At 38.5% G+C, this 27,503-nt stretch overlaps 1 protein-coding gene across 1 annotated transcript; it reads left to right on the top strand.

Annotated features, from left to right (window-relative positions):
* The first annotated feature begins 25 nt into the window (after window positions 1-25).
* On the top strand, window positions 26-25,613 carry DYNC1LI1 (dynein cytoplasmic 1 light intermediate chain 1). Its single transcript, XM_063155256.1, has 13 exons — window positions 26-235; window positions 527-600; window positions 11,207-11,323; window positions 12,832-13,062; window positions 16,212-16,381; window positions 17,535-17,628; window positions 19,264-19,399; window positions 19,757-19,868; window positions 21,263-21,322; window positions 21,449-21,493; window positions 22,028-22,148; window positions 22,317-22,475; window positions 24,649-25,613. The coding sequence occupies exons 1-13, from the start codon at window positions 69-71 to the stop codon at window positions 24,759-24,761; spliced, it is 1,599 nt and encodes a 532-aa protein (XP_063011326.1). The 5' UTR covers window positions 26-68; the 3' UTR covers window positions 24,762-25,613.
* The last annotated feature ends 1,890 nt before the right edge of the window (window positions 25,614-27,503 follow it).

Here is a 27,503-nt window from a genome sequence, read left to right as displayed (position 1 = left end):
CGCCGCCGCCCGCTCCGCGTCCCGGGGAGGCGGCGGGGCAGGGGAGGGAGGAGGAGGCAGCAGCGAAGATGGCGGCGGCGGTGGGGAGAGCAGGCTCCTTCGGCTCCTCTTCTTCTTCCGGGCTCGGCTCGGCTGCCAGCTTTTCCTCTGCTTCCTCCGCCGCTTCTACGGCCACGGCCAACAACAACAACGCGGAGCTGCGGGCGGGCGATGAGGACGATGGGCAGAACCTCTGGTGAGTGCCCGCCCCGCCCCGCGGACCCGGGCGCGCTGGCCGCCGCCCTCGGGGCGCCTCGGTGCCCTGCGGGGGGCGAGGGGAAGGGGCTGGAATATCCCCCCGCCCCCGGTGGCTCTCAGTGCCTCCCAGTCACTGAGTTGGGGGGGGCACCTCCCCTTGGCAGTGGCAGCTCCTGCCCTGCCCCCCGCCCCTCATGCCGTAGCCCCCCCATCCCCAGGAGATGGGCGAGGGTGGGGACCGGGAGGAAGCGGGAGACCCTTCCTAAGCGCTGTCGCCTTTCCGTGCCAGGTCCTGCATCCTCAGCGAGGTGTCCACGCGCTCCCGCTCCAAGCTGCCTTCGGGGAAGAACGTCCTCCTGCTGGGTGAGGAAAGCATCCTGATCCGTGTGCCTTCCCCTCCGCACACTGACTGAGCAAAGCATCCCGATCCTGCCCCCATCCCCGCCGCACACAGGCTGGCTCCTGAGCCCTCTCCTGCGTGCCTGGGGCTTCCCTTGTTCAGCGCCCCGAGGGGAGGGGAGAGTGATGGGTGGCAAGGCGTTATCTTAGCCCTCCTGCTTCCTCCCTTGCATGGGCTTTGCTTCATTTTGGAGATTGTCCACAGATGCTTTAGATACGCCCCTCATCGTAGGTACCTCGCCATAATACCCTACTGTCCTTCCCCCACCGTGGCTCCATAGGCGGGGGTGGCTGGGATGGGGAGCTGTTATTGTCTCTGCTCGGGGGGCGTGCGGCTCCCGGGGCCGGCGGTGCCGCTTGCCGGCGCTTGCGGTGTGTCATGCGGACACAAAAACGCTTCCGTGGCCCGAGCGGCATCAATGACGGTGCTGCCTGCGGGCCCGAGGGCGGGGAGGGCCCGGGAGGGCCGGGCGGGCTCTGCCCTGCCCACTCGCACCCAGCGCTGCCGCCCCGGCATCTCCACCCAGGGCCTTAGTCCAGCCGGGCCTCGGCAAGGTGACAGGTACGGAAGGGGACTTTGATAGGGCGGTAATGAGACACCCAGCTGCAATTCATGAAGGAAAATGATACGTCAAAATTAAAAGCTTCGTGGAGGAGAGAGAGAAATGGATGCTCTCAAGTGTATGTGTATGAATAATTATTAGTACTATTATTAGTGTGGTGTGATTTTTTGTCATTTTGCTTTGTTTTGCTTTTCCTGAAAGACTATTAAATACTATTACCAGTAGACAATATAATGAGTCCAGCTGTATGGATTTATAACTAGCTGCTTTTTCTGCTCATTTTACTAATCTCCCTGTCCTCAGAAAGAACTGTGTTAATATTTGAAAACAGGGTTAAAACTCAGTAAAGATATTCTTGCAGACTGTACACACTATGATTCTGCGTAGTCTTGTGGCTTATACTCTCTTGAGGTTCTTCGAGTTAGGCTTTTATTTTCCCCTCTGTAATCCTAAAGCAATCACTGTGATCCTTTTCTTCCTGTTTTGGTAAGCTGAGTGGTTACTTAAAACTGAGAAGGAGAAAGAGAAGACTGTGCAAGGATGATAGCATGGTCTTCTGAAGCTCTTACAAGACTTACTACCCTTTAATTTGTTGCTTTGTATGTTATGTAATTAAGTAGGATATTGAGATTGGAAGTTGCAGTGATATTAAACAAAGGAAATATTTCATAACAATTGATAGCATTTTATGTGACACTTTGAACCTAAATTGGATGATTGTCCTTGCTGAAGTTGGAAGATTCTTCTTCAAGCTGTGATCCTTGTCAAGAAGATTACACTGTTTGTTTTTCCCCTCTGTTCGTAGTCAGGTAATCCTTAGTGCTCAGTAACTGGAGGCTTCTTCCTTCAGAGCTAGAAAGGATAGCATAGATTGTTTCCAAATGCTCATTTAGTTTGTGCTGTACAACCTGTTGTATAGAAATTTATTTCTTACCATTTATGTAGAGCTCATAGAAAGGCTTAATGTAATTAGTACCTTTTTTCCTTTATTTGACTGATGCATGTTTTTGGAAAATGTACAGATTTATAAAAGAAATTCTAATTCTTGCTTAGGAATTGTGTTTTCATGGAAGGCCTTGATCCAAGAGGGGTTTTAAAGCCCCCAAATTTGGCATGTATTTAGGAAAAAGAATACTAGATCTGAGGACTGGCCAGAGTCCAAAACCATGGGCATGTTTTTCATGAGAATACCTGATCTTTGTTGTTCACTTGCAAGTCATGATGCTTCTCCTGAAGCACACCACATCACAGGAAAAGGAGAGGTCTTATGTATTCAGTATTGGACAGATTCAGTATGTGAAATTCTGTCTATTTGGATTCTTGAACTGTGTTTACAGTTTCTCTGTTATCAAACATTTCCTCTATGTTCAAGCTTTGTTCCTTTAGATAGTTTTGTACTAACTTTTGTTACTAATACAGAGCACTTCCTGGCATGATTATTTTCAGTTTCTTTATATTTCCAGTACTTTTGAGGAAAAGGTGTAAAGCTGACCAGCATCTTGATGGTTTTCAGTCAATTTGTGGCAGGCACATATTTACTTTATAAACAGTCATATTGGTCAAAACTTGCCAGATGAAATATTATTTATAGTAACAAATGAGTGCTTATTTTAAATATAAATTGCATTAAAAAAATCCCCTAAACCTCCAACATCTCATGTCCCCACCCTGAAAAACCAGCTGGTAAACCCCACCATGTAGTGTTCGTTTGTTTGCTAGGACAGGTTTTCTAATTTGCCTACAGCATTTTTATTTTTCAAACAGTGCATGAAGTTGTATGCCTAGTTGTTCTGGGAACCTGTCTGTGTCTGGCATGCTAATTCTGCTATTTCAGTATTTATTTTTAGCTGTGTTAACATCTCAGTTTTAAGAACCTGGAAAGCAGTTGGAGTTATCTAACTAAAAGAGACTGGAATGCCAAATGTTAATCTCTAGATACGGCACATAGTTTTGTGAAGCGAAGGTTAACAAATAATGCTGGTAATTATTTGCTCAAAATCAGCCCAAAATTAGTTGACTTACAGTTTTACTTCTCCAAAGTTGTTCCACTTGCAGACATTTTTTTCAATAACTATTATTCTTTAAAGCTTAAACTCTGATTGGCACCAGATGTGGCATGAAAGTTTCTCATCTTTCTGTGGTATGAACAAATAATAAAAGTGCAAGCTTTTCTAAACTTTACTGTAAGTCTTTTATGCTCTGATTCCTAGGTAGTTTTGTCACAGTGGCCATAGCTACCTTGTTTAGCAAACTGTACCAGCAGAAAATGTAAAATGTCCATGCTTTCTTAAGGAAATTGAGTGCTCTCATTGATATTTCTAGCTACATTTGTAGATAGCTGAAGCAGTGTTACTGTTGCTCTTGCTTAATTTTTTTTCTCTTTTTTCTTCTTCTCATGGACTGTCTTTTGCTCACTTGTGTAATAAAGGTAGTTGTTCACAGGAGATGCTTTTTGTGATGGGAAAACTGATGCTTATAGCTGGGAGCTCTCCTGTTCATTCCCTTTCTGATATATCAGCGAGTGGGGTAGAGGGGAGCAGCTGACATCTCACCATTGCAGACTGAATGGAGTCCACAGTGCTGTAGAATGTGTGGAGGCCTGATTCAGAGACCTGAACTAATAATGTGTCCAATGAACTGCTGCATGCATTCAAGCAGCAATGTTCAAAGTCATTCCAGGATGCACAGCACACAGGCTTCCAGCTGGCAAGTGAATTCGATGGTTGTTTTCGATCTGGCTTTGTGTTTCGTGCATTCCTCTGTCTCTGAAGCACGGTATATTCTCTGCTTGAAGTTTTAACAATGTCAAGCCATCCAGTGGCACTCGTGTGCCTGACTGTGTGTCTGTATTGCACAATCTCTAGTGGGCTTGGGTTTTTATGCATTTGATGATAAAAGCTTTGAGTTTAATGGGCAGGGAGAGTTCAGCTGCCTCATGTCCACATTTTCTCTTTACCCCAGACATCTCACTTCCCAGGGCTAGGGCTGTTTGTTTGAACCGTGGAGCTCTGCTCCTGTCCAGTGGCTGTAAGGATGCTTGGAAAGAAGCCAAATCCACAGCTAATTTTCAGGTACACTTTTCTGTGTGTACATGGACCATTTTCTGAAATAACAGCCATTCCCTACATATCTTCAAGAGCAGGTTTAGCTTGTTGCTTTCTTCTAGTGGACCTGTGGAATATGAAGAACTCAAAAATTAAGTTTTAATACGGCAAATTTTGGTGAGGGTATAAAATCTGCTTACTTAAATTTGTACTCAATACTATAAAAATTAGTTTTTCTTTTATTTTTCCTTTTCAAAAAGCTTACAGCTTCATTGTTGTCATTTAATCATTGAAACTGATAAAATACTGCTTGTTCATACTGTCCATATTATTAATTTCAAGTATTTTTCTTCAAATATATTTCAAATAGTCCCTAGTGCTGCAGAAGTTAACTCAGAGGGTTTCTTTTTGTCCTCTTCTTGCAACTAATTCACCTTCTGCAGGCAATGAAAGCCTTGCAAATGTAGTCAAATTGTGTTTAGGTCAGCAGAGTTATGCTTCTAAAGTGTCAATTGTTTTGATGGGGCAATGACCTAGATAAAATTCTAATTGCTTGTTTTGTAGCTACATTTTTTTAGAATTAAGTAGTACTTCTTTGTTATGCCCTTCCTGCTATAATACCCTTTCAAAAATCCAGAATTACAAGGATGTTGTGTAGTAGAAGTAACTTAGAACAGCATGGAAAGTTCTGAAATTCTTGAATTGCATTTATTTTAGTTTGTCTCCTTGGTGTCAGAGGTGCTGCTGGGTACTGATCTATCTCAGAAATAGCTCCAAAGGTGAAGAACAGTGAAAGGAACTGTGCTTCTGTGTTCTCCAGGCAGGTTAATAGCAGGAGTACCAATAAAGGTCTCCCGTGGATAGTAACATGGGATTATTCTATTTTGGTAGTGAACCTGGATAAAATAACTAGACACTTGCTGCTATGTTAAAGGAGAAGGACTGAGTTAGGAATGGGTGCTGTTCATAGTCACTGCAGAATTCTCTGCAATATTTGCCTTTCTCTGGCTGTGGGTCTCTCCAAGCACAGGTAGCACCATTACTGCTGTACCTGTTTCCACAGTCAGCCCATGTATTCTTGTGGTGCAGGACATGGCTAAAGACTTGCTGGAAGAGTTGTCTGCAATCTGCTTTCTGTCATGTTGAAAGGCTGAAGTGCAATTAAGGAGCTCCTCAGAAAAGTTATTTAATTTTTCAGTGTCACAGATATACCAAGTGAATTGTATGTGAGGGGAAAGACTTATCTGGCAGAGTAAAATAAACTTGGAGAAGGAGACAATTTTTATTCAATGAGCAAATGAAAGTTTAGTGACAAGTTATTAGTAAACTTGTTATGGCCTACTTATTGTGAGCTTCCATGTTGGTTTGAGAGATTGTATGCTCTCCTCAGCATCATGAATTTTGTTCTTTAATTCTCTGAAAGCAAACTAAATTTGGCTTACTCTGATTATTTTGGTCTTGTTCTGTAAAAGACTCTCTTCAATTAGTACAGAATGTGTAAACAAGCTTCTTTCACTAATATGCAGCTGTAGAAAAGGCAGTTATTAGCTTGTGACAAGTATTTTATCTTGAAAATAGCTATGGTGCACATGTGTTTGGTTCTAGTAGGAAGAAGATCATTCTGTCTCTACACCACTGTGTTGGGATTCGGGCATTCCACATGGTATGGAACAGAGATTGCTCTGGGATTCTGGGAAGGCATCTTAGCCCATTCAATAACTCATGTTCAGACTTGATGGCTTTATTCTATCATACTTAAGCAAGATAGATTTTTTCCAATTAATAAAAATACTCAATATTTTATGATAAAGATATTGAATGTTCTGATTTTTTCTACCCAGAAGCTGTCTTTTGCATTGTAAAAAGTATAAAGCTGATTCACAAAAGCATGCTTGGGGATGTGGGGTGTGCAGAAGATGTTAATTGGGACCATTACTTCTGGTTTTGTTTGGCGTTGTCTGAACATGATTTTTTTAGAGATGAGTTGTAGAATTCCCATATCAAGCTGAATTTTAATTGATGGATTTAAAATGCAAACACAAAACTTCCTTCAAGGAACCACTAGGATTATAGACTACAAACAAGTAAGGTATCCAGGGTTTTTCAAAGAGCTGTCAAAAAAAAATCACAGTCCTGGACTGAAGAGGGGCATGCTACCAATACTGATGACACAAAATAAGTCTTCACTTCTTGCTTCTTTGCCTTGACATATTTTAAACACAATGGACACTTTACAATGGAGAAAAAATTTAAACAGACAGTCAAAGCTCATGTCTGTCCTGCAGATAACACATTGATTGTTCTTCCATGTACAGATTTCTTTAAGAAATGTCTAGTTGTAGGACCAGTGACATTCTACTTCTCTTTTCATTTGCTAAACTGCAAGAAGTGTGGAAGTAGCATGAGTAGTAAATATTATGAATTTGAAAATGTTAATTGAAAGTTTGAGGAAGTTCTGTAATGGAGAGCCTAAGTCCTCTCTAATGTAATAGCTTATGGCTGAACAGTTGGCGTAGCAGGGCCTAGATAAATGCTGTTTGCCTGCACTTACAGAAGGAGACTCACTCACCTCTTTGCCCACCCTTCCTGTCTGGGGGCACCATCCTGCTAAATTCTGTATTGTGGCAGAACATTTAGTGATACTTGTTTTTCTGCTCAGCAAAGATGTTTTTTTTGCCTGGAGTAGTGAGAAGGGAGGAGGCTGGGAAGGATTTCTATTGTTACAGTTTCCTATATGTTTGGGGGCAGCAGCAGGAAGGATGTTTTCAAAATCTGTTTTGTGAACAGAGTAGCACCTTGGACAGAGGAGCTTTCACAACCCCAAACTAGAGCTCATCAGAGGAATGAAGTAGTGGCAGTGTGTGGATAAAAATGCGACAGCGTTTGTTTAGTTGAGTATAAGACTTTCCATTTTGTTAACAAGACAGTGAAGTACTGTGTGTAAGCAAATTGGTTTGGCTTTGTTTCAACTGCTTCCTAGCCTGACTTCTGTGCAAAATTAAATCTGTTGTTTTTCTTTTACTTGTATTCAGCTTTGCATAGCACCGCTTGCTAGAAACATCACTTCTGTTTCCTCACTGTTGTATTAATGTGTGAGTGCAGTTTGGTATAATGGAGAAATCTTGTTCTTTAGTATTTACTCTGCAAAAGGAGGGGTTTTTTGTTATTTGCAAAAGAAGGATGCAAAATCTACCTGATTTTTATTCTGCTTTGAAATGCTATATCAGAAATGCTGTGTCAGAAATGTTTTGCTCTGGAAGTCAGTTGTTAATTTAATTATCCCACTGCTAAAAATAAAGAAGCTACAGGATTTTCCAAAATTCTGAAATGAAGTGGAGGATGATGGTAATTATTCTTGAAGGTGCATAAAGCTCTATTTTCTCTATTGCTCCAGTAGCAATTGAAAAAAAATTGTTTCATAATATTTATAGGCAGTGGTGTTTGCAACTAGCGAATATGAAATTTTCCTTTTGTCTGATACTGAGCAGCATTACTTTTTCATATACTGTAGAGGTATCACAAAAAAAAATAAGGTAAATATGTTAAATGTGTTAAGATTTGTAATTTGGAAGGCCATATGTGAGTATATATGTATTGTGGTTGACATTTTTTCTGAACATACATACTTTTGTATATGTCCCAGGCAGCAGTTAATGGTAGCTGTATTGATATGTTGTGCATTATCAATCAAACCTACAACAGCTAATAGACTTTAATTTCCTCACATGTATTACCCTTTCCTCTGAGAGGAGAGAAGATTCTGTAAATAGTAAAGGCATTACAATAAAATGTTTGAATTTTGAGAAGTCTTAAAAGTTGGCACTTAGAATTAATTTGATCTCAAGATTTCTAAAAACTACCTAGGAGTTTTAGATAAACACTGGTTTAAGATTTTCTGGTTTTTATTGTTGCTGAAGAGTAGTTACAAAGCAAAAATCTGCTGCTGCTCTTTCCCACCATAACTGAGTATATTCAAAGTGTGTTGACTTTTCAAGTGTTTTCTATTGAAGACTAGGCTGGGAAAAAATAATAAGAAGGATAAAAATACATTTGCAGTTGTTATGATTTCAAAGGTATATGCAACATACTGCATATAGAAAGCAGAAGTAGATGAAACCTCAGATCTAACATGTTGGGTTTCACTAATGTGGTGTTGGACTAGCTGACCTTTGGAGGTCCCTTACACCCCAAAGTATTGTTATGAATCTGTTCATAAAACATGAAACAGTTCATCTGTTGTGAACTGTTCTCTTGGCCCAGACAGTTCTCTTTGCCTCACCTTTATGATCAATTGTTTGGGCAAAAAGGAGGAAGTCCTTGTGTCATAAGTGATGATCCTGTTTTTACTTCCTCCCAGCTTTTTAAATAATACTGACTCTAATTTGGCTTAAATGTGTCAAGAACTCTGGACCTCCTATGAGGTATGGCACATTTGACTAGGCAGCTATTTTGTACCTTTGCAAGTGGGTCATCCTGTTTGTAAGCTAGTTGGTTTATGTATTACTAACTTCAGACTTCACTGATGCATCATTGCAGCTTTCCCTCATGAAAGATGAGTGCTGCTCTCTTCGTGCAGTAACTTGTACAGCACTGTTATGTGTGTCAGTGATCCACCTGCCTGGTCTTGATGTTTTGAAATGTGTGAGTATTTGCTAAGGACAAGAGAATAGACAGGCTTCCTCATGAAACAGATTAAATTCAAGTTGTTCTTGGAAGGAACTGATGGAAGGCTGAAATAACTGCTGTGTGTGCATATGTGTCCAGAGGTACTAATTTTACATCAAATCAATTTGTCTTGTGCTGTACTGGTAAAATTTCTTTCAGTGTAGAAGGGAAAATAAAATTCCAGTTCTTACTTTGCCATAAGGTATTAATTTAACAGTATTGAACTCCAATTTATTTTAGGCATTTGAAATACGGGTTTGGAGAGGAAATTACATAACACAGAGCCATGACAAGTAAGAGGCTCGTGGGAAGTTTATTTCAAGTTTGCCTATATTGCTTAGCTTGAGCACTTTGTACCAATAGTTTTCTAGATATTAGCATCTGTATAAGTATGGTTTAGTTCAGACTGGTTGAGTGTATCTTTTATCAGGGGCAGAATCTTTTACAACTGCAGGAGTTTCTTAGACATCTTGCAGCTACTTTAAGAACTGGTGTATACACAGAGGAGATAATAAAGCTTCCCAAATTCAAGCAAGTTGAAATCTTCATTGTCACCCACGTGAATCAAACTCTAGTATGCAAAACAACTTAGCTGGAAGCCATCTGTTCTGAGAAACTCAGAAAGCTCTTAAGTGCAACCCCTCATTAAAAGGAATAACAAATTTTGATTTGTCTTACCTATTGAGCCTGCTGCTGGCACGCATTAATTGAAGCTACCAATTCAGAAAGGTAAAATAGCTCAATGAATCATACAGGCATTGTTGGCAAAGTTAAAGCAGCTTCATAACTTGTCAGAGCAGCAGTGAATAAAGTCTTCTCAGTTATTCATACATGACAATTTCAAGAAGCTTGGATAAGTACAGAGGTGAGGGCAGAGGAAGAATTGTAATTCATCTATGGTGATGAAGCTTGAACTCTCCTATTTTTCATCAGAATTATTTAAAATATATTTTTGCAAGAGGAAAAGCTTGATGTATGACTAGAAAGTAATACTGCTTTTCAATGGTTATTTAAAACTAGCTGTAATTGTTTGCTCAGGTACATCTTGATTTAATACAGGAACTCACAAATGAACCCTTAAATTGTGGAAAAGTTAAAGGGATACAACTTCATTTTTCATTTAACTTGTCTATACTTTACTAGACTTCAAACTTCAGTTCTGATCTTATTTCTCTCTCTCTCTTTCTCAAAATATATTTCATTTAAAATATGTTCATTCCATTGAGTGACATCTATAAGAGCATGGTCAGTTCTCTTTAAAGGGAAAATGTCATTATGTTTAGCAGTGAAAGTTACTGCCCTTGAATTTTTGTCTTTGTTATGTGATTAGTAGCATGTGTTTAGACTCTCCCTCTATAGGAGAGACTTGGGAAAAAATGTTCTGTTTGACACAAAATAATAACGTGCTTCTTGGGAACTTGGGATTAACCTTAATTTTATAAGCTGTGAGTTTCAAGAATTCTGTAATGTCTGTTACATACTCATCATTCTGCAAATAAGAGAAAAAACCAAACTGGCAAACCCCTGCTTTGTGTCCAAATTCAGCTTGATTACTCTTTTGAACTGGAAAAAATGCACATGAAGTTTTCCAACTCTGAGAGCTGTGACTACAAATGAAGTTTCTCAAGAAGGGTCTCTGGCAGTAGTTGTGGTGTTTACATTGTGCATATGCTGTAAGGTTCAGTGGTTATCCAGGCTCCCTTTGGAGGGGAGAGGAGTGAATGGATCTGGATTGCAAGCTTATCTCTATGCTATACAAACACACACACATGTACTGTAAGGCAGTGGGCTTCCAATTTGTCACTTCTTTTTAAGGTGTCTTGAGATCTGTAACAGAGAAAATATTCAAAGAAACCAGTTCATAAAAGCTGAGATAACAGATTTGCTTTATTTAGTGTGCTGTTTGAAATGAGAGAGTTCTGAACTGTTAAGAGGAGTTTACTCTGAATTAAACTCTACTTTAGAAAAACTTTATTACTAATTTGGTTGTAGCTGAAAGACTGAAATTGTTTGAGGTGCTTAACTGCTCCTTAACATATCCTTTTAAAGATGGGTATAAGAGCCTATTTCAGGTTGCACAATTGGTGGTATAAATGCATTTATCAATAAGTAGAGATAGTATTTGAAGCTGAAACATGCACTTAGAACAGATGGATGGTTTGGGCAAAACCTGCTGTGTTTCAAAACTCTAATGAGCTCAGCCACTCTGTTAGGATATGGTTTTCTTCTTGCCCCAGGTGGTTTTTAATATGTAACTGTGATTAAAGACTGAGTGGTATCTTACTTCTGTCTCTCCAGGTGAAGATGGAGCAGGTAAAACTAGCTTAATAGGAAAAATTCAAGGAATAGAGGAGTACAAAAAAGGAAGAGGAATGGAGTATTTGTATTTAAACGTGCATGATGAAGACCGAGATGGTGAGTCTGTATTTGTAACAATATCTTAAACCAATTTGAAAGCAATGGTTCAGTAGTATGATATTTGAAATGACAGTGGGATGTTTTTTTGTCTTTATAGAATGCAGGAATCCAGCTTATGCCAGAAGTGATTTGTATCATAAGGAATTTAGTCTGTGTAATTTCTCCGGTAGATACCAGGAATGACCACTTAAGTGGTAGAGGAGGAGAGGAACCTGTCAAAAGAAAAAGCTAAAAAGAAAAGACCAGGGAAGCAGACTTAGCTGCAGCATTCTGAATAGATGTGTGTTCCTCAGGCCTAGAGGAGGAGGTGCCCAGGCTTCTATCTTCCATTTCAGTTGCTGTGGCAAGCAGTTATCCTGAACCTGCAGAGAAACCTTTGTCTTGCTGGCACACAATCTGCAAGACTACTGTCATTGGTTGATGGGTAGGAAATTGTGCACAGTGCTAAAGGAGATTTAAAAAACAAACAAGAAAACCCAAAAACTTGAGTGAAGGTATGGTTAGAAAGGAAAAAATATGTTTAAGATCCTATTTAATATCCCAGTACCTGGAGTTACAGGATGTTAGTAAGGATATACTGGAAGCTTTGGAGAAAAATGGGAACTCCCACTATAAAAAAATCCCAAACATGTAGAAGGAGAACTGGAAGAAGTTTGCCCTGTTTTTTTTTTTTTTTTTTTTTTTTTTAAATCACCTGCTTTACTGACATTCATGTCTGGGTATTGGTCTCAAAGATGGCTTGGAACCAGATTTAAGAAGGTTGGGAGTTTGCTTTAAATGTCTTCCTCAGAACTTCTGTAACAGGTGATAAAAATTTACCTGAAAGGAAATGTAATTAATGAAGCCAACTCATTTTGAATCAACATCTCTTCTTTTACTGTACGAGTGTTTGTGAATTTGTAGTATTGTGGTATTTTTAGGGGGAAAAACAGTAGGATGGTCTGTTTGTATGGTGATTGTCCTTTTGCAAATTGGAAGAGTAAACTGTCTGTTAAGTCAAACTCAGTCATTAAAATCTTATGGTTCTTCAGATTTTTTGAGTGGCTGAGGTATATTCTATACTCTTAAGAGTTAGCCAAGCATGTCAGATGGAGTTTTGAAGGGGAGATGGCAATCCTTGAGAGCTGAGCAGGCCAACAGCTGCAGGAAGATGACTGAATTCACCCACTTTTTCTTTTTCAAGTTGCATGTTGAAGAAAACATTTTTCTACTCAAAAATGGTGAACAACTATTTTGAAAATGTTGAATGCTTTCTCTGGGTCCTCCCTTTCAGATAATGTATTTAAGATCTTCAGTTCTCAGCCATTAAACATCAGAGTTTGAAAGGCAAGGAGCTTGTCTCCCCACAAGCTGCAGATTGCTGTGTCATTATGTGTGTTCAGTGGACTGATAAAACATCATCTGCTTTCTTCTTGTATTTCACATGTCCAAAGAACATTCAGTAGCCATTATGGAGTGATGTGTTTCAAGTAAATCTCATTAAATGTTTTTCCTTTTTTTTGTAGACCAAACAAGATGTAATGTATGGATTTTGGATGGTGACCTGTATCACAAAGGTCTTCTCAAATTTGCAATGGAGGCAAGCTCTCTAAAGGACACTCTAGTTATGTTGGTAGTAGACATGTCTAGACCTTGGACTGCACTGGATTCTTTACAAAAATGGGCAAGTGTTGTAAGAGAACATATTGACAAGTTAAAAATTCCTCCTGAAGAAATGAAAGAAATGGAGCAAAAATGTGAGTATTCTGCAAATACATGGGAATCCATTTAAATATGCTTAATGCTTTCTGCACCATTTAATCTCTCCATTGCAGTCCTTTTCATTCTTTAGAAGTGTTATTTAAAATTAGAACTTACCAAGCAAGTTTAGCTTCAGATAAGTCTCAAGTAGCTATGTGAACAATACTAGTACTTCTTTCTAACAAAATAACAATGTAGGGGGGGAAAAATTCAGAATGAACACAGCTGAAATTACAGTCTTGCTTTTTATGTATTTTTCTAGGTAAGATTCACCAAGCAAAAAAAGATTCTAAGCATTCAATTTTTCATTTATTTTTTTAAAGGCAGATCACTACATCAGCTTCTTAACTGTTTCTGTAGTTAGCCAGTTAGAGAATCTGGGACATGTTCTGTGCCTACCAAAAGTGTAAATTTTGAGAGGATTCATGGCAGCATGGCCATGTCTGGGCCCTTTCCACTTGAAGAGTTTTATTGTAATTATTATTGATTTTAACAGAGCTATATATTTGTTGCTCTGCCAGTGTCTTGTCTTTTCAGTTTTAAACATGCAGAACACAAAGGTCTTGCAGGGTTTCTTAAACTGGCTGACTGAACTTACATTATAGCTCCATATTACTTTTGAGCAACCCTGGTAGTAGAATTTGAGTCTTTCCCATTCATCTCTCAGTGAATTACTACAAGGAAGAGATTTGAGAAAGCTGTGTGTTGAGATCAAATACCATGATTAAACTTTATTTTTAAGTCTGAAGTTGCACTCTGACTGGTACATTCTTAAGCAATGAGTGCTTATGCTAATTTAGAAATGCAGGTTGTAGCTGTGCTGTCATGAAGTGGAATGTAAGGTGACAGTTGTAGATACTCTGGAATGAGGTATGGGAAATATTAGTTGTTTTGTTTGTCTCTTTTAGAGAGAGATTCTTCTAAGGGAAGTATCATCCTCAAGGATTGTATCTTCCACAAGAAGTTGTTTAGGTGGGAGGAGCTGAGCTCTCTTGGATGTGTTTTTTGGTTTGGTTTTGGATGTTACTGCATTTGTATTAAACATCCCCTCAAACACTTTCAGGATAGGATTTTGCTGGATGAAAGTATGGATACAGTATCTATGTTATCAAAAGTGTATAGCTGTTAGTTTTGCTTCTTTACAGACTGAACAGAATAGAGAAACTACAAAATCCAGAAAATGTAAGCAATGAAATGAGTCAAGAAAAAAATGCTACTCCATTTAGTTTTGTCTGCTTTGGTTTTCTATCATCTGGTCTAATTCTTACAGATATAAGTAATCTGAATATTGGGTATAACAGAGGCCCTGGACACAATCCAGATGTGACTGGAAGCTGGTTTTTGTTTTGATCCTGTTGTGAAGTGACTTCATGCATTGCTAGGCGGGCAGGAGCTTGACACTGCCAAAGGAGGGAGGGAACATTGCTTGCCTGGCTTTTGGCTACGGGATCCCGCTAGATTCCTGTGTCAAGCTCAGTGCTCCTGAGAACTGATTTAACTTGCTACCAGGACTGAAATCTACTGAGGGTTTGTGTGCGTCTTCATTTCTAGCAGCTTAACTCCACTCACTCAAAGACAGACCCTGTGAGGACTAGAACTGATACAGAAAGACATTTGTGGATACATAGCAGCAGTGTGTGAAGGGTTGAAATAGCTCTTCCTCTTCACTGAATTAATCTGTGTTTAATGAAATTGTGTTTCTAAGGAAGACTTGAGGTAGTATTCCACAGTTTTGGAGCTGTGATATACTAAATTAATCCTCCTTTTTACTGCCTTCCCTACTTACATAAAGATTAGTGTGATACACATTGGGAATTTTAGGGTCCCCTGGAGGATTTATGCAATTATCCCAGGACAGGATATTATTCAGGAAAGACATTGTAGAGTGACTGGCATGTTGTAGTGAGAACTCTGGGTTTCAGATACATTCAGTTAATCAAAGAAGCTTTTTGGAGCAGACTTGAATTAGCAGCATTCCCTAAATTAGTGTTGACAGTTTGAGACAATAACCTGTGCATGTGCTTTTTGTTATTGTGAACTCCAAGATCCGCAGAAAAAATGGAATAATCTTGGCCTAATATAATTTTTCCTCTTTGGGGCATTGAAATAAGTTTTACTCTGTAAATTGCACAGATGCTTTTCTAGGAATGAACTCAGAGGGCTTCAGTCAGTTTAGTGACAGTAGCAGTGGATTAACACAGAAGTGAGGATGTTCTGCTGTTGTTCACTGGCCCTGTGCACCATGCAGCTGAGCTGCCTTGCTGCCTGGCTTCTTGTGCTGCATCAGGATGTGCTGCTTGTGGAATAGTAGGCAGTGCTTTGGTTTGGTTTGGTAGAGCCTTGTTTCTGCTGTGTGGAACAGGACATGTGATGTGAAAAATGAAGGCATTTTATGCCTCACATGGCATCCCTGATGTAGGAATAGTAAGTGACTGTGTAATTTGAGGCTTGGGCGTGTGCAGCAGAACATGACAAGGATTTGCAACAAGAATTAGGACAGAGGAAAGTTAGAGTGTAACTTACCCTGCTTGCTACATTTTAAAGTTATATCTGACATTTTAAAGCATACCAAATGTTTAATATGCTATTTAGTAATTATAAAGCTAGTTAAAACCAGTGTTTATGTATTCTATTATTTTTTGTTTATACTACTGTTGAGTCACTGTACAGAGAGTGAAGTGTGGACAAAGGGTCTGTAAGTAAAACCTGATATACAGTAGTAACTAAGCGGTCTGTGTGAGGCTTAATTCTGGTTTTTTCTGACAAACTGTTCCATTAACATTGCCATAAGAATGGAAGGAAACTTATGTCCTTTAGGAAGCAGATCAAACAGTAATCCTTAGTAGCAACTGCCTAGTGGTTTCACAATGATAAAAAAATATGCTTTCATGTTGTCCTTATGGACAGTTTTATCTGATCATGTTCTTCTGGCTGCTTATCCAGCAGATCTCAGACTTGCTAGTTCTCCCTTGTGCTGCACAGAGCCAGCAGCTAGCCAGGATTAGGTGCATGCTCTGTTTTTTCAACACTAAGATGCAGAAGTACAGTGCTAGAGAATCAACTGTGCTAGAGATCAATGGCAGTGGAAATCATTGTTGAAATAATAAAGCAGCTGATGTTTTAATGTAACTTTTTTTACTTTCAGTGGTAAGAGACTTCCAGGAGTATATAGAACCAGGCGAGGATTTTCCAGCTTCTCCACAGAGAAGAAATACTTCATTACAGGAAGACAAAGATGACAGTGTGATTTTACCCCTGGGTGCAGATACACTAACATGTAACTTAGGCATTCCAGTAGTAGTAGTTTGTACAAAGGTTTGTTTCATGTTTTAGGTTTTTGCATATTTTATTGAAGTAATTCTGTCAATTGTGGATTGGGGTGGGAAGCACACAGTTATTAAGTTATTCTGAATACCTCACTTAAGAACTCCTTAAAAGTGTTTAATACTGAAGTCTGGTTATCTTCTGGAACCCATTATTTAATGTTATTTTGGAAGTAGCTTTTCCTTTAGTTCCATGAGTTTTTAAGGAATTGAGAAATACCTCAGACCTGGTTTTGTTCACAAAAATGAGGTAGTCAGTAAGCAACTAGACTTCCCCTTGATTTCCACAGTCCTCCATATTCTGAAAATAGTGGGTTTTCTTAATATTTTTGATATTTTTCTGAAGATAACTTTCTTTGAGAATTGTAGTTAGTGAAGCAGTGCACTTTTAACTGTTCTCAGTTCTTAGGGTGTTTATGTGATCTGTTTTGGTTTGTTAGATATGGAACCATATTAAAGAAAACAATGGTGTGGTTCTCCTGTGGCTATTTTTTTATATAGTTTTGTTGGTTTTTTCCCCCCAGCTCCTCAGTTCTCATTGGCATTAAGCATACTGCTTCTGCAGCCTCTGCTGGCCCCCAGGGAAGGCATAAACCTTTTGATGCATATGCTGTTCCCTCTCTGGAAGGCTAACCCTCTCATTTGAACAGCATTTTCTTCTCACCTGCTAGTTTCCTTCTATTTTTTTCTCCACCCACCCCCACACCTTTTTTCTTTTTCTGCTTCCATATTCTTTGCTTTTGCCTGCCTTTGGAAAGAGCTAGTTAGTAACCAGATTAAATCCACTGTCTTTTAATGCCACAGTGTGTAAAACATTGGGTAAAAAATGGTGATATCATTTAGTGGTAAGTTTTCAACAGAGATTTTGAGTGGGGAATGCATTGGAGTGGGGAGGGAGAGTGAATGAAAAGTTCCAGTCACTTGAACTCTCAAGTTATGCTGACTCCATATACATCCAGTTATGTATTATCAAAACCAAAAAGGTTCAATTGTGCTTCTGAACTATATTAGCAGGTTTTTGTTTTCCTGTGCACTACCCCACCCCACTCCATCTCCCTTTCCCTTTGTGAACTGGATGTGTAGCAGCACTGCTATTTTAGCAGATGACTGGAAGCAGTGTATTAATTTTGTGTTTATTTTGACAGTGTGATGCCATCAGTGTTCTGGAAAAAGAGCATGACTACAGAGATGAACACTTCGACTTCATTCAGTCACATATCAGACGGTTTTGCTTACAATGTATCCTTTTACACATCACAAAGATGATATAATTACTCATGTCAACATTTAGATTAATTATGACAAACTTAAAAGAATATTTGTGTCTGTACCAAAGTAGGATGCAGCTCTTTTACTGTAGCTTGCAGTCTGCTTCAGCTACCCCTATGGGCAACATTGAATTAAATTTTTTGGTTTTCTTGTATTTCTTTTTTACAGAGGTACTACAGTTTCTAGTATGTCCCCTTACCATGAATTTCCTTATTGCCTCCATTTCCACATTTAGAAAATCAGTTCTCAGAACAGCACATCTTAGCTGACAAGCTCTCTAAAATAACAACAAGATAATTCATTTAAGTATGATCTTGCTCCAGATGCACATAAGGCATATTATTAATTTTGTCCCAAATATGAAGTCTCCTCCATGTTCAGTAATTCTACAGGATGAGGTTAGGATGGAAGGAAAGAAGTGTGAATTGCTCTAGGCAAAGTCCACTGTATTGGTACAGAGACAATGCACAGAAGCTGTTGCTGTGCTATTATTATATTTAAACTTAATTTTTTTAGAAGAAGGGTATAAAATACTGTCTAGTGTTGTTTAATCAGATAGACATGCTGAGATCTAGATTTTAGGTGCCACTAACATGCCTACATTGTGTCATCATTTGTGCTGTGGTGAAGGGAAGTTTAAATTATATTGGAGGGACAGCAGGTGATGAATAGAAAAATTAGTTCAAGAGCCAGAAATTTCAGTTGAAATGGCACTTCCTTCAAAGGGCTTCCAAGACCTAATTTTTCAAGATGGAATTATGTAGTAACTCTTGTGTGTGGCAGAAGAATATAAAATAGTAGGGATTAGCCTCCATGATTGCATATGCCCTGTACAACTGGAAATTCCATTCTAAATTTCACAGAATTTCAGACTGCATTATGTAAGTTTCTTCTAGGATTTGAATTGCAGGCATGTAGAAATAAATTAGGCAATTTGGTATTTTTACAATCCCAAAGAAAAAAAATCTCTCTTTTATTAATCCTGTGCATATAATGTGTTAATTTGATACCAAACTGTGCTAGAATACTAAGCACTCTCTTTGTCTCTTAGTAACTGATACATAGTAAACTCGTATGCCTTCATTTCCTGTAAAAGCAGATCACTGTATATGTAAGAGTTTGTTCCCCTAATTAAAAAAACCCAGATGGGAAAGTGGAAGGTCTTTGGCATTTTTGAAGCTGCTAGTGTTAGTGCTGCAGTGATTGCAGGGTGGGATAATGAGAACATATAAGGATGTGGCATGAGAGTTTTTGTTCACTAAAAGCAGAAGACTGTTTTAAAGGCATTGTATTGAAACCATTGGTCTGGGGGGCTTTGAAAGTGAGAAGAGCCTTAATTTTACTTGAAAATCAGTTCAAGTAAAGTTCAGTTTTACTGAAAACCAGTTGAGCTGGCCTAAAACAAATGCAGAAAAAAGAAAGATTGATTTAAATTACTTAATAGCTTATTTCAGAATGAAATGTTGTTACTTGAAGTTACTTGACCTGTTTTGCTTTCCCTTTCAAAAATCTGCAAAGTAGCTGACTCTTTTTTGATAGTTTAAAGGTTACTTCATTTTCTTTTACTAGCCACTAAACTGAGTTTTCTTTAACATGTTTATTCAGATGGGGCAGCACTTATTTACACTTCAGTAAAAGAAAACAAAAACATTGATTTAGTGTATAAATATATAGTCCAGAAGTTGTACGGATTTCCTTTCAATGTTCCAGCTGTTGTTGTGGAAAAAGATGCTGTATTTATGTAAGTTACCTGCACTGTTATGTGTGTGTGTTTGCAAAATGTACCTGTGCAATACTTTAAAGCAGCATTTAGAGGCTTTTTTTGGCTTATGCTTTTTAAAGTTCCATGGAATTTGGTGAGGGCCAGTGGATGAAGATTACAAACACTCACTGCTCCAAAGGGAAATGTTAAGCCCAGTGATTTTTTCTGCTATGTTGAACTAGTTTCTACTTGTTCATACTGATCAATAACCAGCTTGCATAGGAGAATGGGCACTGTGACAGCTTTGCTGGCTCTCAGCTGGGTGCAGTTCAGGAGTGCATGCAAGAATAACCTGAAGTAGCAATAGAATTTTAAGCCAAATAATTATTTCTCTAGTCCTGCAGGTTGGGATAATGACAAGAAGATAGGAATATTGCATGAGAACTTCCAGACACTAAAAGCAGATGACAATTTTGAAGATATCATAACAAAACCACCAGTCAGAAAGGTACACTGAGATGTCTTTGCATTTAACTGCTTTGCTATTTATTTGTCTGCAGGTTTTTTCTCTTTCATTGATGCTATGCTTCCATTTTATCAAAAGTGTCATGTACCACAGGGTGGTGTTCTTATTTTGTTCTTAAAGTTGCTCTTTAGTTAACAAAAAAGATCATTATGTCTTTTGTTCTGTATAGCTCTTCTTCACTTACACCTTTTTTTCTTCCACTGTTACATTATTCAAGACTACAAATACACTTGTTTTGCTTTTAAGGCATATTTGGTATTGAAAAGCCTAAACATGATTTATCAGTTTCTCAGTTTTTGGTTTTTTTTTTAAGAACATTTCATTTTCCTCAGAGTTGTTTATCATTTCATACTTCCTGTTTCTTTTGGAGTATTTAAAATAAGAAAGCTTGAGACAGTGTAAAATAAAAAATAAACATGTGCAAACAGCTTCTGCATATATTCAGTGTATTTTCCAATGTGCTATCTAACAAAAGCCTTGACAGAACAACCTGTAAACATATGTGAGGTTGTTGAACAAAATTCCTGCAGCAGTGGAGTCCCATGCACTCAGAGGTTATTGAAGGCAAATATTTCTATAGCTTTTTTCTAACAAAGTTAAGACTTTGTGACTGATCTTATTTTCAGGTGGGAATTATTTTAATGGAGAAAACTAATACTATGTCCTTTCTGAAATCTTTAGGGAAAATATCAAGGCATTTTAAATAGGTATCCAAGGAAAATATAACTGACAATATTTCCTCTTGCACAGTTATAAACTTCAGGCCTGGATTATAAACTTTGATACTAATATTTGCCATGCTTGCTTGGGCAAAAATTTTGATGAGCTTATTTGGAAGGGGAGTGCTTGCAATTTGATGCATAGAACTGGGATCTGAGATGTCTGTGTCCAGTTCCTGCACCAATGTGATGCAACACAGGTGAAGAGTCATGTGTGCCATAGTTACCTATAAAGTAATACTGAAATGAGGCCTCAATAAATTACCAGAGACGGGGGCATGATGCAGAGTGTGTGCATCCATGAACATTTCTGACAGATCCTGAGACCCCTGAATGGGCCTTATAACCATTTATTTAATTCCTCTTTACTGAACAATTAAATGAACTTTTTAGTAGGTCTTTCTACAAATGTATCTACAGCTTTATGCCTAACAGGTCAAAGGAGTTAATGATAATTGTATTTCACTTCTAATTAACTTGGCCTAAATGAAATCATGAGGCAGCAGACTTAAATATGAAAAACGTGATATGCAGCAATCAGAGTATTTTAGACATTACTTCATTATTGAATGTTTTGGTCATATTCACCAGCAGATAAAAAACCCTATTTTTTTTTCTTCTTTTAGTCAAATTTATGGTCATGTTTTTGTATTGCAGTTTGTTCATGAAAAAGAAATTGTGGCAGAGGATGACCAAGTGTTTCTTATGAAGCAGCAGGTAATTTTCTATCTATAAAACAAGCAACAAGAGTTTCATTTAACAACATTCCCAATATAAATTTGGGGTTGCATTCTTAGTCACTGTAATATCTAACACTTCATGTGTATGTTTGTTCTTTTTCAGTCACAGTTGGCTAAACAACCACCTACTGCTGCAGGAAGGCCAGTGGTTAGTAACAAAAATTTTAAATATCATCACATGAAAATCATTAACTTTTATATATTTAGAGGGTTGCTTTTATCTGCACTGTCAAATATTGTTTGAACTAACTGTTTTTAACTACACAGTATTTAAAGACTCCATGAAATAGTGCTCTCAAATTATGACACTCCACAGTGAGTCACGACAACTTGTATTGACAGCAATGGCTTGAAGGTCCTGGCTTTCCTTTCTGTATGTTAGAAGGCATTTATGGCCAGAGGCATTTTCAGGTTTCTCATGGGGATAAAATTAAAATCTTCTCTTGTGCTTTAGTTACACTAAAGTTAATAGTTTTAACAATGTCCTACAAGTGTGAAAAATCTTGTATGCAATCAGCAAAATGTAATCCTATCTCGTTTCAATTGCATGAGATACTACATTTAAAATACAAAAGCTTAGGAGCTGTGAGAAATAACAAAATGCTTCATTTAATCTATTCTTACACTTCAGATTTGTTGTTCTGTTGGTTTTTTTTGTTTTGTTTTTTTTTTTTCTTAATAGGATGCCTCACCAAGAGTTCCTGGTGGATCTCCTAGGACACCAAATAGATCTGTAACATCGAATGTTGCCAGTGTTACACCTATCCCCACTGGGTCAAAAAAGATTGATCCCAATATGAAAGGTACCTTTTCTTGTGAGGGCACACATGCAGCTGGAGAAGCAAAATAATTGCTTTGCCTGCTTGCTTTAATGTGCTTATTTAGATTTATTAACACATTAAATAAGTATTTACTTAGAAAATCTGTGTTGGTTTTGTGTTGTGGTTTTTCTTTCCTTCTTCCCCTTGTAGCTGGAGCTACATCTGAAGGAGTCCTGGCTAACTTCTTCAATAGTCTCCTGAGCAAGAAAACTGGTTCTCCTGGTGGCCCTGGTGGTGTTGGTGGCAGTCCAGGGGGAGGTGGGACTGGAGGTGCTGGCAGCAACTTACCACCATCAGCAAAAAAGTCAGGTATGATTAATGACATTAAAGATTGACTCAATCTAAATTGAGTGATGGATTGTTCCTGTTAGTTTTGTTTATCAAAAGTATGAATACTATTATATTTAACTGAATGTTATATATATATATATATATATATATATATATATGCTTTTATATTTCTTTGGCTTTTTGCTTTTGTTTTCACAGCACTTTAGTATTGCCTTTTTGTGGCTTTCAGAGGATCAAAGAAACAATCTTCATGTAGTTGTTTAAGCATGAATCGTGTCTACATGAGTTCTTTGTTTTTTCCCTTTGTTTCCACTATTCCAATGAAATGGCTTATGCCATATGCCTCTTCTAGTCTTAATTAAATAGGTTTTCTAGTCTTAATTAAATAGGTTAGGGCTGTATTTCGAGCTGATTCTTTTTGACAATACTGTCAGTATTAAAATAGCTTTAAATTTTCTTTCACTAGAGTTCTAGCTCTGATGTGATGAGCACTTTGAGTTTGGTGATGGCCTGTAAAAATACTTAATGTGTTTTCTTTTGACAGCTGTTTATATATGAAGCAATTAATAATTACTATTAATCTAGAAAGTTTAATAGTGACAGTGCTAAAGCTAGATGCAGGACTATACTGGCATTTCTTGCTATTCCAATTTAAAATGTTTCTGTATTATTTACGATCATGTGTCCACAGACACCTTCCTTCCTGCTTCCCCAGAGGTTAATAGTGCTGCACTTAGGGGAGAATGCTGGTCTTTCATTGGTACTTCACACTTCCCACTAACACTTCGTGTAGATTAACCCTGGTTTTTTTTAGCCTGTGCACACTTCCCTTCTCTAAGTGCAGAACTCAGTGGGCTAAGCAAAGTTTGAGTGCTTCCTAATGTGCTGTAGGCAAAGCCAGCAGTGCCAGTTTGAACAGCATATGGAGATTGTTCAAACAAACGCAGCTGACGCAATATGAGGCACAGAGAGCACCCTCTGAAAAATCCTGTGGGGAGTGGCTGGCAGCAGGTTTGGATGATGCCAAGCAAACAGAGGCAGCACTCCAGAAAAGTGTTCTGTCTGGGGTTGTGGCAGAAACTTTAAGGACAAAATTTAATTGTTAAGGAGAAAAACAGTTCTCAGATATTTCCTACTATGCAACAAATGAAGGGTTATGGTTATAGCCAGTTTAGCATCAGAAAGGACTGTGTTTTCAAGGAATTACCATAAATACAAACAAACATGGCTTAAATGTGGCCTCTTCACCTTCCTCAATGTTTGCTGTCTGTATTTAGTGATATTTGTGTCACTCACTCTTCAAATCTGAAAACTGTCTGTTAAGACAGCAGTTTGGGATTTGAGAATTACCTTTTCCTCAGCAGCAATTTTGGGAAATTTCTTCTGCTTAGTAGTTGGAATGTTAGCTGTTTTGATTCTAATACAGTATTCTTTTGTTAAATGATTTGAAGAGCAGCAAAGTACATCTGGCCAAAATTATCTTTATGGATAGTTCATGTTAATTTGCATCTTCAGAAAGGATGCTGGAATGCTGCTACAACTGCACATGTGTCAGAACATTCTTTTACTGATGCTGTGCACTCTTGTCAGTGTTGGAGTCCTAATCCTGCACTGCCTTTTCCCATGCTGGCTCCTCCATTCGTGCTATAGAACATAGTGGGCTAGAAGCCTAGACTAAAGAGTAGGAATTAAAAAGGTGGGGGGAAATGGTGTGTTTTGAGCTTAAATTAGGTTAGAGTGTGGCTGCACAAATGTTTGTTCCAGTACAAGTTAGGGAGGACATAAGTGGGTGAGGAGAGAAGGGGATTTGCCATCTGCAGGTCTGTGTGCATGCATGAGCAGTGGTGTCAGGTTTATGCTGATCGAGTACACAAAACTGGCTTTGCTGGGCTTGGTGAAACCACTGATTTTTACTATTTCAAATTCAAATTATACAGCAAATTGTGTAGAAGCAGTCATAACTGCTAGTCTTAACAGTATTTATTATTTTATACTTTAACTCTTCGGAAATATGAAAGGATGTGACTTTCTCTCTACTGTTTCCTTTCTGTTTCTTTTGGGTTTTGGCCTTATGCCTTAGTTGTGCACCTAAAGCATGCAGTAACAATTACTGGGGTTTGTCTGATTTGAGAATTGAAGATACCATGGGCTTTTCATAAACATGACTGAATGATACACATTTATTTTGTAGGTCAGAAGCCAGTTTTAACAGATGTTCAGGCAGAATTGGACAGAATTTCACGAAAACCTGAAATGGTCTCTCCTACATCATCTACATCTCCCACAGAAGGTGAAGCATCTTGAAGACACCAAATAAAACCAATTGTTCAGTTTTCTGGGATAATTCAAACTTGCCTCTGCCTCTTCCTTCAGTGACTGGAACTAAAGAACTGAAATATCTTTCAGAACACAAACCATTGATGTCTGTCTTTCTTTTATATGTGTTGCCCAACTTTACAAAAGGGAGCTGTACAGATGGAAAACAGTTATCACATTGTGTAGAAGCACTGCTCACAGTGCAAAACCAGTACATTAATTTTTTTTCTGGGTTTTGTTGAAAAGTCAGTGTAATTCTGTAAAATTGCAAGTATGTCCACTTAAGTGATAGGGGTTGCTTAGAGCAAGAAAACTGATACACACCACAGGCACTTAATTTATATTGATTTCCCAGTCTGTTAGGTAAGTTTAATACTATCATAAATAGATTTAACCTCTACATGAGAGAACTACTGCTTGTTTTTCAAAGAGAAAAATAATTGCACAAATCTATAATAGCAACGAACTCCAGTTATACTTAAACACTTAATTGGGAATATGGTTAAAAAAAATCTGTTTCATCTCCACTGAAATTTACACTGCATTCAAAAACCCATGCAAAAATTCATTCCGGGTATAAGACTAAATTAGTGGCCAGGTTTGGTTTTTTTTTCTTTTGTTTATTACTCTTTGATTAATTGCAGACACTGAATAAAAGATGTATAAAGAAAAAGCAGAGGTTAAATGTACAGAATATCAGTATCGAGATTTGTCTATATATATATGGCTCAGCCTTAATGTCCCCCACTATGTTTCCCACACTACTTACGGTTTAAAATTGGTCATCAAAACTGTAATCAGTTAATAAAGTATTCTCTGCATTCAAATTTAAATAACTTTCATTGGAGCCATGGTGTTCTTGTTCGTTTACAGTTACATCTAAGGATGTGGTGCAAAACATCTTCAAACATGCTTTTATATTTTCACCTCTCAGTTAATAACATCAGTGGCAGATATTTAAACTTCCTCAAAACATTGTTTCTGGAAGGAAGGGGATAAATCTGCAGTGTTTGTTCCTAGGAGTGAAACTAGCTTATCTGACTTGGGTGGTTTGTGCTGCAGTGTTTTCAGAGCACACATTAGACTAAGGATCCTGCTGCTGGCTGCAGTGTGTTGTCTAAGTAGTAGTTGACCAAGGTTAGGACTTGACTTAAGCTTCCAGTACACAAATGTTGAACATTGCTCTTTCCTCTGTGAAATTTGTGGTTATTTTCTGCTTACAGCCTCAGACTAGGAAATGTAAAAGATATATCCTGATCAAATTATTGCCAAGACATTTTAATGAGTTCAGATTTTCTAGTTTGTTTTTTTTTTTTTTTTTTTAATTCAGTCTTAATTTCTCTGATTTGTTAGAAATCTCTCTATTTTGAATATGGTGGTACTCTTCTTCCCCAGTTCCTGCATTCTGTAGTGGTTCTGGTGAATTCACAGAATGGGTCAGGTTGGGAGGGACCACAGTGGGGTCACCTTGTCCAACCTCCCTGCTCAAGCAGGGCATCCCAGAGCACATGGCACAGGATCATGTCCAGAGAGTTCTTGAATATCTCCAGTGAGGGAGACTCCATAGTGTCTCAGGGCAACCTGTTCCAGTGCATAGTCACCTGCACAGTAAAGCTGTTCTTCCTCACATTCCAGCAGAGCTTCTGTGCATCACTCTCTGGCTGTTGCCTCTTGTCCTATTGCTGAGCACCACCAAGAAGAGCCTGGCTCCATCCTCTTGGCACCCTCCCTTTGGATACTGGCAGGCATTGATGAGGTCCCCTCTCAGCCATCTCCTCTGAGGCTGAACAGCCCCAGCTCCCTCAGCCTTTCCTTGTGAGGGAGATGCTCCCTTCCTTTAATCGTCTTTGTTCTCCTCCATGGGGCCTGATCAGGGGAGCCTGGGGAGCCCAAAACTGGACACAGCACTTCAAGTGTGGCCTCCCTAGGGCTCAGTAGAGGGACAGGATCACGTCCCTTGACCTGAGTTACCTCCATATTTTCAAAATACCTAAATTTATTTAAGAGCAACATTTATCTAGTTGTGCACTTAACTCCCTCAAGTTAAGCACACTTGTTAAAATAGAAGATTGAACTGTGGACTGAGAAGTTTCAGTGAATGTTCTTAGCTGTCTTTAACTGCAGCCCTGAAAATTTTGCTTATGTCAAGAGTTCAGGAAAGGTTGGGGGGACACATGGGGAAATGCATGACCTGCTGATGAACAGCTGTATAGAATAAATTGATTGGAAGAAAAAAATTAGGTTTCCATGGCATGCATCAGTATCAGAACAGTTGTCTAGGTTCAGTATGTAAACTTGAAACTGAATTTGGAGCGTGCTTGAGAGAAAGGATCCTCTGATGATGAAAACAGGACCCATTCTCACACAACTGCGGTGTGCGTGTCCTTAGGGTGGGACTGGATCTTAAGGGCAACATTTTAAACTAGTGGATACTGTCCATATTTTTGATAGACAACTGCAGTCCCTAGGTTAGTTCCTTTGAGCATCTATCAAAGCACAAAACCCTTTATGAAGCTGGGAAGTTGGCCATATAATATATTAAGAGCTATTACACCAGGTGCCCTAATTTGGGAAGGCTGGGACAGGGGAAAACCTTACAAATGACTCATTATAATTTCACTTCTTAAAACAGATGTCACTTCTGTGTATTTGAAGCTTCTAAATGTGTTTTTCCCTAAGCCCCTATAGCTTTGAAGTTTGTTGGTTACTTTGATTTTTAAATTCTTATTT

The sequence above is a fragment of the Melospiza melodia genome, chromosome 1, assembly GCF_035770615.1.
Source record: "Melospiza melodia melodia isolate bMelMel2 chromosome 1, bMelMel2.pri, whole genome shotgun sequence".
Taxonomy (NCBI): Eukaryota; Metazoa; Chordata; class Aves; order Passeriformes; family Passerellidae; genus Melospiza; species Melospiza melodia.
The sequence above is the reverse complement of the archived record's forward strand: the minus strand, read 5'-3'. Positions and strand labels throughout refer to the sequence as shown.